This window comes from Nerophis ophidion, linkage group LG05, assembly GCF_033978795.1.
Source record: "Nerophis ophidion isolate RoL-2023_Sa linkage group LG05, RoL_Noph_v1.0, whole genome shotgun sequence".
Taxonomy (NCBI): domain Eukaryota; kingdom Metazoa; phylum Chordata; class Actinopteri; order Syngnathiformes; family Syngnathidae; genus Nerophis; species Nerophis ophidion.
This window is the reverse complement of record NC_084615.1, coordinates 54,238,270-54,252,535: the sequence shown is the minus strand read 5'-3', so window position 1 is coordinate 54,252,535 and position 14,266 is coordinate 54,238,270. Positions and strand designations below refer to the sequence as shown.

The following is a 14,266-nucleotide window of genomic DNA, read 5'->3' as shown; positions in this document are numbered from 1 at the left end:
CTGTTTATTCTCATCTTTACAGTCAAAGTGTTTCTGTTTCTTCATTTGCTGCTGCTGTTTTCACCAGCACACTTGTGTTTCTTACACTGGTACTTAGAAGACAATCTTTCACCACACACACTGCAACTCAACACTTTCTCTCCTGTGTGTCTTCTCATGAGTGTTTTCATGACCACATCACATTCTCCCAATCCTCTGCTGTATCATCCATGTATCCACTGTATATATATAAATATATATATATATATATATGTAACCCACAATGTCACTGCCTCTCGACACACCCTTGGACTCTGCGTTGTGTTTTTAGTGTTTATCAGGTGGGTTGTTGTGCGGAGAGATTGGACACTGGACACAGTGGTTCTGGATTGTGGATGAGACCTTGTTGCATTTATTTGCTCACAGTAGTGGTCCTCTCTGGCTCTGGTCATTAAGCTTTTCAGTGGAAAAGAAGAACATTTTCCTTTACAAATGTGTCTCAATGCAAAAGAACACATTAACATATGTCAACAAAAATATATAAATCTTTCTCATATTCAATATGCCCAAATGCTAAATAACAATAAATCACAAATCAGTAGTTCAAACACAGTGACCAGAATAAACATGTAAAAAGCCATCCTTCACAACCCCATTCAATTCAGACTCTACTAATTGTTAATCACACTGGCCAACTTACATCAAACATTTAAGTACAAAAACGGAATTGCACATTTCTTCAAAACACATCAAAATGTAAGTAAACACCTTAGCTAACACTGTATTGCAACAAATTCGCTGGATGGGCATTTTTAACTCTAATATCTTATAAAGTGTTCAGACAGTCATAAAACAGGTCTCACCTTTTCAGTGGAAAAGAAGAACATTTTCAAAGATGGCGCCTAGACTATGGTGTCCACTGAGGGACAAAAAGGTGAGGTGTGCTGAACCCACAGGTAAAAATCAACAGAATAGCGACCTCCAGTGCTCATAAAGAGGTACTGTCTTATACATTGCCAGGCTACTGCCTTACATCTACCCCTTCTTTATTTGATGGCGTCTCTGCCATCAGATCAAACGTAAACAAAAAGCAAAAACTCCACTCTTTAACCAAAAGTGAGTGAGTGTGTGTGTGTGTGTGTGTGTGTGTGTGTGTGTGTGTGTGTGTGTGTGTGTGTGTGTGTTAAACATGCCCTTCTGGTCCTCTTGCTTTGGCCCTTTGCCACAACTTCTTGCCTCTCTCTATCTTCTGTTGTTCTTCATCCGATCTCAGAACTTGCGACTCAAGGCATAGCCTCTTTGGGGGCTGTCGATTTCTCGACGGGTTCCTTCTTGGAGCCACAGCCTCTGGAGGTGCTTCGGCACAACTGAGAGGTGTGGCTTCCTCTTCTTTATCACTTATTTGCCCATTCTCCACATCCAATTCCTCCATCCCTGTGTGTTCAACCTGTCCGTTTACTGTCCCTGTATCATCCATCTCACATTCCTCTTCAATATCTTCCTCTGTCTCTCCTCTATCTTGCTCCTCCATTTCCTCTGTATCCGCTCCCTCGTGATCCTCTTCCACATCTGACTCCACATCATTTGTCGTCACTTCACCGGCCTGTTCCACTGGCAGAAACATACACTGTGTAAGGAGGTTGCGGTGGACCACTCTCTCTGGTTCACCATCTTCTGGTCGAACTACATACACCGGTATATTGGGTTGCTTCTTCACCACAATGTATGGACGAGACTCCCACTTGTCTCCCAGTTTCTGCCGTCCTTCCACATGACACTTTTTGACCAGGACTCGGTCCCCTGCACTGAAGACTTGACTCTTTGCTTTTCGGTCATAGTATTTTTTCTGCTGATCTTTCGCATGGTGGGAAGCCTGATTAGCCAGGGCATAGGCTTCGGACAGACTGTCATGTAGAGTTTGGACGTACTCACTATATCCTCCTTGCTCATTGGTGGAAGGAAGCCCAAAGACCAGGTCGACTGGGAGCCGGGGGTGCCTACCGAACATCAGGTAGTATGGTGCATAACCAGTCGAGTCGTGACGTGTGCAATTGTAGGCATGCGTCATTGCATCCAAGTGCTCATGCCAGCGGGGTTTCAAGTGAGGCTCTAGTGTCCCCAGCATGTCCATGAGGGTCCGGTTGAACCTTTCCGTGCCCCCATTGCCCTGTGGGTGGTAGGGGGTGGTGTGGGTCTTAGTGATGCCCGTACACTTGCACAGTTCCTTCACGATAGCACTTTCAAAATTGCGTCCTTGGTCTGCCAACAATTTCTCACAAAAACCAAACCGGCAGAAGAAGTTTTTCCACAGTACCTTCGCAACTGTGTTGGCCTTCTGGTCTTTAGTGGGATAGGCCTGGGCGTATCGTGAGAAGTGGTCGGTAACAACGAGCACATTTTCAATGCCACCTTTTGACTTCTCCAGTGTCAAAAAGTCCACACACACCAGCTCCATGGGGGCACTGGTGTGAATACTGACCAGGGGAGCCCTGAGGCCTGCAGTTGGGGTCTTTCTGAGGCAGCACCTCTGACACTGTTCACACCAAGTCTTGATTTCCTGGAACATTCTTGGCCAGTAGAATCTCTCCCTTATCATCTGCAAGGTCCTCTCAAATCCTAAATGCCCTGAGTCATCATGCAGAGCAGTCTTGACGGATGCGCGCAGCCGTTCTGGCAGTACCAGCTGCTCTACTACTTCCCTTTGACCATCTCGTACACGGCGGTACATGATACCGTCTCGTATCACTAACCTCCTCCACTCCTTTAAGAGAAGGCACACTTGCCCACCACCACTGATCCTCTCACTGCGACTTGGCTTCTGGTTCAGGCTTTTAGAGTGCAGGACAGGGCCGACGGCAGGATCTTCCTTCTGGGCTGCACGGATCTCCTGTTTTGTCATGGCAGGTAATGACTCTGTTCCCACATCCATATAGGGCTCACTGGGCTTGTGTGATAGAGGTTCTTGGATGTCAGGTTCCTCTGGGGCAGTATTGTTCACATCCGGGGAGCTCTCCTGTCCATGGCTCTCTTGTCCATGGGTGGGCCGGTTCTCTTCATGGCCTAAGTTACTGGCCCTCACCCGCTGGGGACAGGTGTGTAAGACTTGCGTGACCTCCTGGTTGGACATACGGGAGAGTGCGTCAGCATTTGCGTTACTCTTTCCTCTTCTATACTGGATGTCAAAGTCGAACGCCGACAGTCGAGACACCCACCGCTGTCCTGTAGCATCCAGCTTAGCTGAGGACATCACATACTTGAGAGGGTTGTTGTCTGTCTGGACTGAGAATCTACGCCCATAGAGATGGTCGTATAACTTATCTGTCACTGCCCACTTCAGAGCGAGGAACTCAAGTTTGTGTGCAGGATATCGGGTCTCTGTTGGACTCAAGCCACGGCTGGAGTAGGCTATGACTCTCTCGACTCCACTCTGGACCTGGACCAAGACAGCGCCAAGGCCCTCTCCTGACGCATCAGTTTGAAGCAGAAAGGGCCGGCTGAAATCTGGATACCCCAGCACTGGAGCAGTTGTCAACTTCTCTTTCAGTGTCTGAAAGGCCTCCTCACACTCATGAGTCCACATGAAGGGTGGGTCAGGACCCGGGCTCTTCTTATGCCCCCTCTTCTTCTTTCTGGGGTCACCGCTAGTGAGGCGGTATAGAGGTGCTGCTATCATGGAGTAGCCGTTCACGTACCGTCTGTAATACCCGGCTAGGCCCAAGAATTGGAGCACTTCTTTCCTATTTGTGGGCCTCACCCAGCCCTTAACCCTGCTGATTTTCTCTGGGTCTGTCCTGATCCCCTCTGCGGACACCAAGTGACCCAAATACTGCACCTCTTGTCTCACAAGCTGGCACTTCGAGGGTTTCAACTTCAAGCCATGCTCCTTGAGTCGATCAAACACCAGCTGCAACCTCTCCAGGTGCTCATCAAAGGTTTTTGAGAATATGATCAGATCATCTAAGTAGATGAGGAGGTGAGTGAAGTTCAGATCTCCAAAGCAGCAGGTCATCAGTCGCTGGAAGGTGGACGGAGCGTTTTGCAGCCCAAAAGGCATTCTGTTTGCCTCAAACAGCCCCATAGGAGTACTGAACGCTGTCTTGTGTTTGTCGTGCTCCGCCACCTCCACCTGCCAGTAACCAGATGTGAGGTCAAGGGTGGAGAAGTACTTCGCTTGCCCCAGGGCCTCCAGAGCTTCCTCTATTCTGGGCAGAGGGAATGCATCTCTGGTGCTGTAGGAGTTCAGCTTTCTGTAGTCCACACAAAGCCTTAGTGACCCATCTTTCTTGGTTACAATCACTACTGGCGAAGCATATGGGCTCTTACTAGGCCTGATGACCCCTGTTGCCTCCATGTCCATCAACAACTTCCTCACATCTTGCCACTGTGAGGGGGGAATCTTGCGGTAGGGCAGTCGGAAAGGGGTAGAATCGACAAGGGGAATTTCATGCGCTATGGTTTTTGTGTGGCCATAGTCCATGGAATGCTGGGAGAACACACTTCCATTTTTCTCCACCAGCTCTTTAAGGAGGGACCGCTGGTGCTCATTCTCTACCGCTGCTTCACTGAGGTCCACCCCACAACCTGCCACAACTTGATCCAAACTCAGACAGGCCTCTTCACTCTCAGCCTTATCAGGTTCACCTGGCCTCTTGTCAGGAAACTCTACAACATTTTCCACCACGACTGCATTGGCCAAATGTGTATGGGGCTTTATGGTGATAGCATGTTGAGACAGATTCATCACCCTAACAGGGGTGCAGCCTTTCTTTACATCAGTAAGGACTTTGGCAACCAATAGGTCTTGGGGGAGACGCAGGAAAGGGTGGCCTTCAATGAGGGCTGTGTAAGTCTTTCTTTGTGGGCCAACTTTGATCCTACACTTCAAATCCATCTCCTTCCCTCCAGGGATGCTTATTTTGCGTCCAGCGTACACAACAGGGCCAACTGTGTCATCCGTTACATTATGTTCTGTGTTCAGAATTTCCAGCAGGGCACTGTACCACTCTGGATGGCTTTGCTTGACACGGTGAATGAACTGCTGGCCATAGGTTGCTTGGAGGTGGCTCCTGGAGGCCCGAATGACATTAGTGCCCACAAGCAGAGGGACAGAGGAACGATACTCAGAATCAGGGACCACGAAAGCTGGCACAGCCTCAAACTCTCTCCCCAGCATTTTAAGGTTAATGTGTAAGACACCATGGTAAGGCACATTCTGGCCGGCTGCCCCCTCTATGGGTATTTTAGAAGGCTTCAGCCTTTGTACCCGAAGGGTGGGGTGGTTGCGCCAGTAGTTGTGAGTAATACTGGTAATCTGGGAGCCAGAGTCTATGAGTGCCTTGCATTTTACCCCATTGACTTCCACCTTCCCCTCATTCCTGCCATTGTAAGAGGGGGTTTCCAGCGTGACCCGAACAGTCGTGCCGCTGGATCTCCGTACCTCCGTACCTCCATAGCTCCGTACCCCCGAACCTTCCAAGCGTTTCCCAGTCCGCCTGCCTCGTCGCAACAGGACCGAGAGTTGCCGCAGCGGACATGAAGAGGCCCACGGCTCAGCAGAAAGCGGCAACGGGTCGGCGGTTTGAACCCAGCAGAGACGCGCCGAGGAGCTGCTGAGCCCAACTAATTTATGTCATGTCAGCTGGACACAGTGTTGACGGGAGGGAGGTACAGGTTCCCCTCCAGCAGGTGGCGCCCTCCCTTGCTCCGCCTCTGTCTGTGGCCCCTCTTATCACCCCACCTCCCAACCGACCAGCCAATCCGTGGCCTCCTAGCGACTCTTCACAAGGTGCGGCTGCGGCCTTCCTGCCACTTCATGGTGGCTTCACTGACCACTTTGTAGAAAGTCCTGAAGAGAAGTACCGCTGTGAGTCCTGCAGGCTGGTCCTGTGTCAGCCTCGTCAGACCGAATGTGGACATCGCTTCTGTCAGAGCTGCATCGCTCACATCCTCAGTGGTCCCAAGCCGGTGTGCCCAGCTGACATGGAGCCCCTGTTCAGCAACAAGATCTTTCGGGATGTTTGTTGCCACCGGGAGATCATGGCGCTGAAGGTGCACTGTCGCAGTGAGAAGCAAGGCTGCCAGGAGTGCATGAGTCTGCAGCAGATACCTGAACACCTGAACGTGTGTCCATTTTTCGAGGTTCCGTGTCCGCTGGGCAAGTGCAAGGAGAGGATGATGAGGAAAGAAATCCCCGAGCACTTGAGCTACAGGTGCAAACATCGACAGGCCGCCTGCGACTTCTGTGCCGCCAACATGCCGCTCGCCGACCTGCAGAAACATCAGGAGACCGTGTGTCCCGCCTTCCCCGTCTCTTGTCCCAACCTCTGCTCCTTCTCCTCCTTGCCACGCCGACAGCTGGCCAGTCACCAACATGAGTGTCCCAAAGCTCAGGTGAGCTGTCCCTTTCATGGCTACGGCTGCTCCTACAAGGCTTTGAATCAGGAAGTCCGACAACACCAGAACACCTGTGCAGCCGAACACCTGAGACTGATGCTTGTGAAGAACATCTCCCTGGAGAGCAAGGTGGACGAGGTCAAAGATGAGTTGGTGGACAAGTGTAAAGTCCTACCTGTCCTCAGCACTCGTCTCTGCGACCTGGAGAAGCACAACACCGAACTAAGAGAGAAGAACCGACATCTGGAGCAGAAAGTGGTGTCCATGCAGAAGTTGTATGAGCCTGAATTCCTGGGACTATTACACTGGCACCATATTGTTGTTGCAATAGTAATCCTGCTCAGTACGAGAGGAACCGCAGGTTCGGACATTTGGTACATGTGCTTGGCTGAGGAGCCAATGGGGCGAAGCCACCATCCGCGGGATTATGACTGAACGCCTCTAAGTCAGAATCCCGCCTTGCCGGGATGATACAAGAGGTGCCGGGGTTGGTGCAGACGGACGGGGATAGCCGGGCCCGCTCCAGGGCCCGGCGCGGAGAGCCGAACGACGGGAGACTACGCGTCCCCCCCTCTCGGGGGGAGCGTAGGGGGGCCCGGGGGTGGAGACAGTGCCCCCAGGTCCCGAATGGGAGTCTAACGCAAAAATGCAGGTGTCCATTGACCAGCGCTAAATGACCTGCAGACGACCTGATTCTGGGTCGGGGTTTTATAAGTAGCAGAGCAAAAAACCCACGTTGCGATCTATTGAGAGTCATCCTTTGATCCAATCTTTTGTATAGTTCAGTCTGATGACGCTGACTGGAGACAGCATTTGCCTGGGCAGATGATAATGCCTCTTTTAACTCTTCCCTCAGTTTGAGGACATATTTATCATAGTCGACAATGTCACAGTCCCTCTCCACATTGTGGAACATTACGTCAACTGGGAGTCTGGGAATTCTTCCGTACATTAGATAGAACGGGGCATAACCCGTCGACTCATGGGCGGTGCAGTTGTAGGCGAAAGTCAATGTCTGCAACATTTGGGGCCATTTTTGCTTGGCTCTTGGAGGGAGAGCTCTGATCATGCTTCCCAATGTCCGGTTGAATCGTTCAACTACACCGTTTCCTATGGGGTGATAGGCCGTTGTCCTTGACTTCTTTACCCCAGAGATCAGCAGCAACTCTCGGATCAACTGGCTCTCAAAGTTGGCTCCTTGGTCGGAATGAATTCTCTCTGGAAAGCCGTAGACACAGAAGTATCGATCCCAGAGTTGACGAGCAACCTGCTTTGCTGACTGATCATGACATGGAAAAGCGTGAGCCATTTTTGTGAAGTGGTCAGTGATGACCAGGACATCCACAGTATTTCCATTTGGGATTTCAGCTGACCAAAAGTCAATGCAGACCATCTCGAGAGGGCTTGTTGTTTTGATGCTCTCGAGAGGCGCTCTCCCTTCAGGTTCTGGTGTCTTGCTCACCACACAGCGCTTGCACGACTTGACATATTCACGGACATCTCGTTCCATGTCAATCCAGAAGAACCTCTGTCTCGCCAGGTATAGAGTCCTATGCTGTCCCTGATGCCCAGCCTCATCATGGACACCCTGCAGAGCCTGCTTGGCCAGTGATGCAGCCACAACATACTGATACCGCCTCCTCCCAGTTAGTGAATCTTTGCTCACTCTATATAGGATGCCATCCAACATCTTGAGCTTTTCCCACTGCTTTAGAGTCTTCTGGACTTTGAGAGGCTCTTTAACTCTTTCTCTTCTTGATGGCCTTCTGCCACGTGCCACATAGTGGATGACTCTTGCCAGTATAGTATCTTCCTGTTGCTTGTCTTGAAGTTCTTTAAGGGAGAAGACAGGTAAGACACTTTCCCCAGGTGGAACAACCTTGTGTACATCATTTGCCAGCCAGGAGATCACTCTCCCTTTGGGTCCCTCACCCCACCCAATCTGACCATCCAGGACTGCCGTCACTTCTTCACTGCTCATTGAACTGCATGCCACTTCATATCCGCCCAGTTTTACCTCTTGGCAGTTGGTGCTCAGCCGAAACACATCCTGTATCCTGTCATCCCGGATATGTTGCGCTTCCTCGAGGAGAGCTTTATATGGCTCTGCTATAAGTCTCTCGCTGACCCGTGGCTTGATGAAGGGTTGCCTGCTCAAGGCATCTGCAACGATGTTCTTACTGCCTGGGATATATTGGATACTGAAGTCGTATGGAGCCAACTTCGACACCCACCGCTGTTCACAAGCATCCAACTTTGGCTTTGTGAGGATGTAGGTCAGCGGGTTATTATCAGTCCAAACAGTAAAGGAGTTTCCCTTCAGCCAATGGCTGAATTTGTCACACACTGACCACTTGAGAGCGAGGAACTCCAAACGATGGGCTGGATACTTGGTTTGTGAGCGACTCAGGGCTTTGCTTGCAAAGGCGATGGGACGTGCTTTGCTCCCTCCTTCAGGGACTTGAGAGAGGACAGCGCCCAATCCGTCTAATGAAGCGTCGGTTGAGAGGATGAAAGGGCGACCAAAGTCCGGATGGGCCAACACAACTGAGTTCAACAGAGCAGCCTTTAGTTGGTTGAATGCGTCACTCTGTTCTTGAGCCCAATCACCTGGGCTGAGCTTTTTAAAGTGAGAAGCCCGTTTTGCGTTGGCTTTTCCAGTCGCAGCGGCGGTCAGAGAGAACAAGGGCTTCGCCTTACTGGAACAGTTTTGTATGAATCTCTGGTAATACATTACCATACCAAGAAAAGACTTAATCTTTTTTGCTGAAGGTGTGATTCCATCTTCCATCATCAAGTCCGCTTCGCTCATGTCTGTGATGACTTGTATCTTTTCAGAGTCAGTCGAAACCCCATTCTCATCAATGATATGGCCCAAGAACTTGACACTTCGCCGGAGGAAATGACACTTCTTCGGGGCCAACTTAAGCCCATGTCCTTTCAACCGCTTAAAGACCATTTCGAGTCTTTTGAGGGCTTGCTCTTCGTTTGGGGCAAAAACCAAAACATCGTCGAGGTAGCACAGCAGGGTCAAGAAGTTTTGGTCTCCGAAGACACTCATCATAAGGCGCATGAAACTTGCCGGGCTGTTACACAGGCCTTGGGGTAGTCGGTTGAATTCATGGAGGCCTACTGGTGTAGTGAAGGCAGTGAACTTCTTGTCCTGTTCGTGCATGGGGACATTGTAGAACCCCGATGTCAAGTCCATGGCGCTGAATATGGCATTTCCCCCTAGCGCAGCCAAGCAGTCGGCTTGGTGAGGTACTGGATGGGCATCTTTCACAGTGCGTGCATTAAGCCACCTGTAGTCCACACAGATGCGCAGTTCCCCATTCTTTTTCCAAACCAGTACTAATGGCGAGGCCCACTCACTTGATGACTTGCGTATGATGTTCTTCTCCTCCATCTCAGAAAGGACCTCTCTTAGTTTCTGGTATTGGCTTGGTGGGACACGGCGGTATGCTAGTCGAAAAGGGCGCTCATCGGTCAGATGGATCCTGTGGACGAAGTCTTTGGCTAGGCCACAATCCAGCTTGTTCTTGGAGAACACATCATCATGCCTCTGTATGAGTTCCACAAGTTGACTCTTCCAATAAGGGGACACTTCACATGAGTGGATGTCTATGTCGTCCAACCCAAGATTAGCAAGCTTATCCTGAAGGGTGAAATTTACAGAGGTGTCAGGCACATGGTCAGGGTCTGCCCTTACGCTTTGGCCTTGTGCTTTTAGCTCTGTGTTGGCGACACAGTCCACTCCAAGCTCAAAGTCTTCAAGTGCCACGCATGGTGAAACATCAGCTAACTTCATGTTCCTCCTCAGTGTTACAGGTTTATCACTTGGGTTCACGACCTTCACAGGAACCCACCTGTCTCCGCTCATTGCTGCCACAGTTCTTCCTACCATGATGCTCTTCCGGTTGGAGTGGGATTTTGCCGGTTCCACCAGTATGGTACTTCCCTCGGAGATAGGAGCCTTTCCAGGAAGTTTTCCCCACACTATGTGCTCCTGTTTTGGTACCAGTGTCACAGCATTAGTAAGCTTCACAGTTCCAATGACGTCTGGGATAATGTCACCTTTCCATCTTGTTATGCCCGAGAGCATGCTCAAAAACTGTTCGATGCCTGGTTCACCAGTAGAGTCAGCTTTACTCATCACGCGCCAATAGCTGGGATCTTGTTTGAATTGGCGTAGCAAGTGTTTCAGCAAATTGGTACCTACTATCATTTGGTCACGCTGGCCTGGCACAACTAATGTGGGCACGATTGCTTCTTGTCCGTAGATTTTCAACTTTAACTGGTGAATGCACTTGGGTTGCACATGCACACCACCACAACCCACCAGAAAAATGTCTTTGATGGACTGGGCACCCTCTGACAGCAACCCTGCCTTGTGGAGCTCCTCTTCTGCTTCTTCACTCATCGTACAAGCCATTGAACCAGTGTCTAGCATGGCATACAGTGCAACTTGGTCATTCACCAGCACATCAGTGTAGAATAAATCATCTGCCTTCTCAAGTTTGTGTATATTCTGGAAAATCATGACACTACCATTCGGTGCAGTCTTGCAGCTCTTCTCATATATTGCATGTATGTCTTCTTCAGTTTTGAGGGTCTGACATGACGTACTCACACTTTGCCCTCCACAGTGTGAGCGACTCAGTTTCCCTGGTTGGGTGTGTGGTTCTCTGCTTGGGTTTGGCGTGGAGCGGCCCGTTGGCAATCTCTCCTTGTGTGGCCAGGTTCCAAGCACCCAAAGCACCTCTTGTCTTTCATGCAGTGTTCACGTGTGATGTGAGTTTTGTCACCACATACACGGCAAGAAGTGGGGCGTGTCCACTGGGTCGGCTGTTGGACCGGGGAGGCTGCTCTGGCCAAAACGCCTTCTAGCATGCTTAGTACTCGTTCTAAAGCCCCTGCTTCTGAAGTGGTGACTGCACTCACCTTTGTCTGTGTAGATGGTTCTTGAACGCCCACCCTCATTGCAGTCAGCTCCTCAACCACAGGTTGACAGGTAGTGGTAGCTGCTGTCACCATTTTGAACTTTTCTGCTCTCATGGCCCTCTTCCTTGCCTGATGCTCTCTCTGGTGCTCATCGATAGCTTCTTGCACCTCCACGGCTGACCATTTGCTGATAGGCTTACATCGGAACACACTGGAGAGTTCGGGGTTGGGGCAATTCCTGATGAACATCATAGCAATTTGCGCTGACATGTTCTCCATCTTTTCTCCACTTTTCCGCAGATGCTGGTCAGCGTGCTCGGCTGCTGTATTGAGCCGAACCCAGTAATCAACTGGGTTCTCATTTGCGTCAGGCTGTGTAGAATAGAAATCAGCCATCGGTAGGCCAGACATGGGAGAGTCACTGAAGTATCTTCTGAGTATATCGTATACCACTTCAGGGTGTGTGTTTATATCACCACTACTCTTCAGCCCCACCTTAACGATACTCTTAGCTCGTCCCAAAAGATGACTGAGGATTTCACCCGCCTGCTCTGTAGTCGGACAATTCTTTTTATGCAGGTAAGCGTCCATCATATCTATCCACTCTTGTACGGTGTATTTGTCTGAGCCATCCCCCCTATACATCACCGGTTCCTTGACAGCTGCATTTACCATAATGTTCAGTCGAGACAAATCAGCTGGGGAAGGTATGGGCTCGAGCGGGGGTGGGGTCATGGGGTGTGGGCAACTAAGTGTGGGGGGAGGTGTTTGGTTGGCTAATATGCGGCTAACAACAGTGTCACCGATGTGGGTTCCCAACTCCCCCAAAAGGTCACGCAATTGTGCCAAGGTGTCATTATTAGCAGCGGTGGGAGTGGAAAACATTTGCCTTGCTACAGGGGTACCATCAGGGCTGCTAAAGCCTGGCTGCCTAGCTTGCGCTGCAGTACCTGCTTGCACCCACCCTCTACCCCTCCCAAATGGTGTAAAATCCATTATATTTCAAACACAATTGATATAACAGTGAGAATATGACGTTGAAACAAAATTTAACTATACAGAGACATGTGGTATAAAGACACTGTATGTGAGGAAACGTAATGATATGTTGTGGAAAAACACAGCCACAGCAAAACAAAATCACTTTTTATCAAACGTCTCAACGATCAACGGATCCTTTCTGATTGCTGTACGATACGCTTACTTGCTCACAGCATAACCTCGGCGATCTGCAGCAGCTGATCAGAAGAATCCGGGTCACGGCACCATTTTGTAACAGTCACTGTTCTGCGTTGTGTCTTTTTTTCTTCGTGATGAACCACAGGATTCGAGTTGAGGAGGATTTATTCACCAGCTTTTTCATAGGGACAAAAAGAAAAGGGCGTCACATACAGTCCACAGTATCTCTCTCCACAGCTGCAGGAGTCAGTGCTCACTCAAACTCAAACTTATGCTTACAAAAGGAAACAACAACAATAATGATAATAAAAATAATGAAAAGGCAAACAAAGCACAAAATAGTCCAAAAACAAATTAATTGAAATAAAAAACAGTAGATAAAGTATATACATCAGCAGACAGCAAAAATATACATTAGGGAAAAAAAAGGTCCTTATTATGTGTAGCAAATCACCTCTTTTTTTCCCCACTCACATCAACTAAATTTAATTTTATTTTATTTTTAATTTTTGGTAATTTATTTCACATAATTTTATTTCACATCATTTTCTGTTGTGAACTTCCCCAAAAGTGTCTGTCATTGTAAATAGGTTCTGCCCTATTGTTTTCTATTACATACCTTTTTGTTTCCCTGGGGGGTGATTTGGCGTTGCACCTGTGTGACCAGCTTCAGTGAGCACTGACTCCTGCAGCTGGTAAGTCATGCTTATGTCTCTCTCCTTTTTATTTCTTTATAAACTTTTTGCCTGTCACTTTTAAAGTATTTTCAAAGTGAACACTGTTTTGTGGCATGCTGTTAAGCATCCGGGTTGAATTCCCGAATTTTCATTTTATTAAAGTGTTGTAAAAAACGGACTTATTTGCTAAATGATGTGTGGATTAGCTTAATGCTAGCAGCAGTTGCTGCGGGGTTTCCTGGCCTCGTGAGTTTGTGCACGGGTCGGGGGTACTCTGCTGCGTCTGTGTGGACATCTTGTGTGCTGCTGTGCCATTAATGTGTGTGTGTTTTTTTTCTTTTTCTTTATTCTGTAGTGGAGAGAGATACTGTGGACTGTATGTGACGCCCTTTTCTTTTTGTCCCTATGAAAAAGGTATGTCTGTTAATAAGTTTTGGCATTGTTTATTGTAAGTAAAAAAAATATATAAAATGAGTTGATGTGAGTGGGGAAAAAAAGAGGTGATTTGCTACACATAATAAGGACCTTTTTTTTCCCTAATGTATATTTTTGCTGTCTGCTGATGTATATACTTTATCTACTGTTTTTTATTTCAATTAATTTGTTTTTGGACTATTTTGTGCTTTGTTTGCCTTTTCATTATTTTTATTATCATTATTGTTGTTGTTTCCTTTTGTAAGCATAAGTTTGAGTTTGAGTGAGCACTGACTCCTGCAGCTGTGGAGAGAGATACTGTGGACTGTATGTGACGCCCTTTTCTTTTTGTCCCTATGAAAAAGCTGGTGAATAAATCCTCCTCAACTCGAATCCTGTGGTTCATCACGAAGAAAAAAAGACACAACGCAGAACAGTGACTGTTACAAAATGGTGCCGTGACCCGGATTCTTCTGATCAGCTGCTGCAGATCGCCGAGGTTATGCTGTGAGCAAGTAAGCGTATCGTACAGCAATCAGAAAGGATCCGTTGATCGTTGAGACGTTTGATAAAAAGTGATTTTGTTTTGCTGTGGCTGTGTTTTTCCACAACATATCATTACGTTTCCTCACATACAGTGTCTTTATACCACATGTCTCTGTATAGTTAAATTTTGTTTCAAC

At 48.5% G+C, this 14,266-nt stretch overlaps 1 protein-coding gene across 1 annotated transcript; it reads right to left on the bottom strand.

The window, feature by feature from the left end:
- Nucleotides 1–361: 361 nt before the first annotated feature.
- On the bottom strand, nucleotides 362–12,280 carry LOC133553698 (uncharacterized). Its single transcript, XM_061902171.1, has 3 exons — nucleotides 7,148–12,280; nucleotides 5,762–6,489; nucleotides 362–5,585 (listed from the first exon to the last, which is right to left on the bottom strand). The coding sequence occupies exons 1-3, from the start codon at nucleotides 10,910–10,912 to the stop codon at nucleotides 1,163–1,165; spliced, it is 8,916 nt and encodes a 2,971-aa protein (XP_061758155.1). The 5' UTR covers nucleotides 10,913–12,280; the 3' UTR covers nucleotides 362–1,162.
- Between the last annotated feature and the right edge of the window lie 1,986 nt (nucleotides 12,281–14,266).

Excerpts from the sequence above, each read along its gene's own strand:
- LOC133553698 (XM_061902171.1), bottom strand. The coding sequence starts at position 10,912 with ATGATTTTCCAGAATATACACAAACTTGAGAAGGCAGATGATTTATTC. Across the intron at positions 6,490-7,147 it reads GTCATCAGACTGAACTATAC|GGAGATGTTCTTCACAAGCA; the intron begins AAAAGATTGGAT and ends CTTGCTCTCCAG. Across the intron at positions 5,586-5,761 it reads GAAGGCCGCAGCCGCACCTT|CTCCTCGGCGCGTCTCTGCT; the intron begins GTGAAGAGTCGC and ends TGGGCTCAGCAG.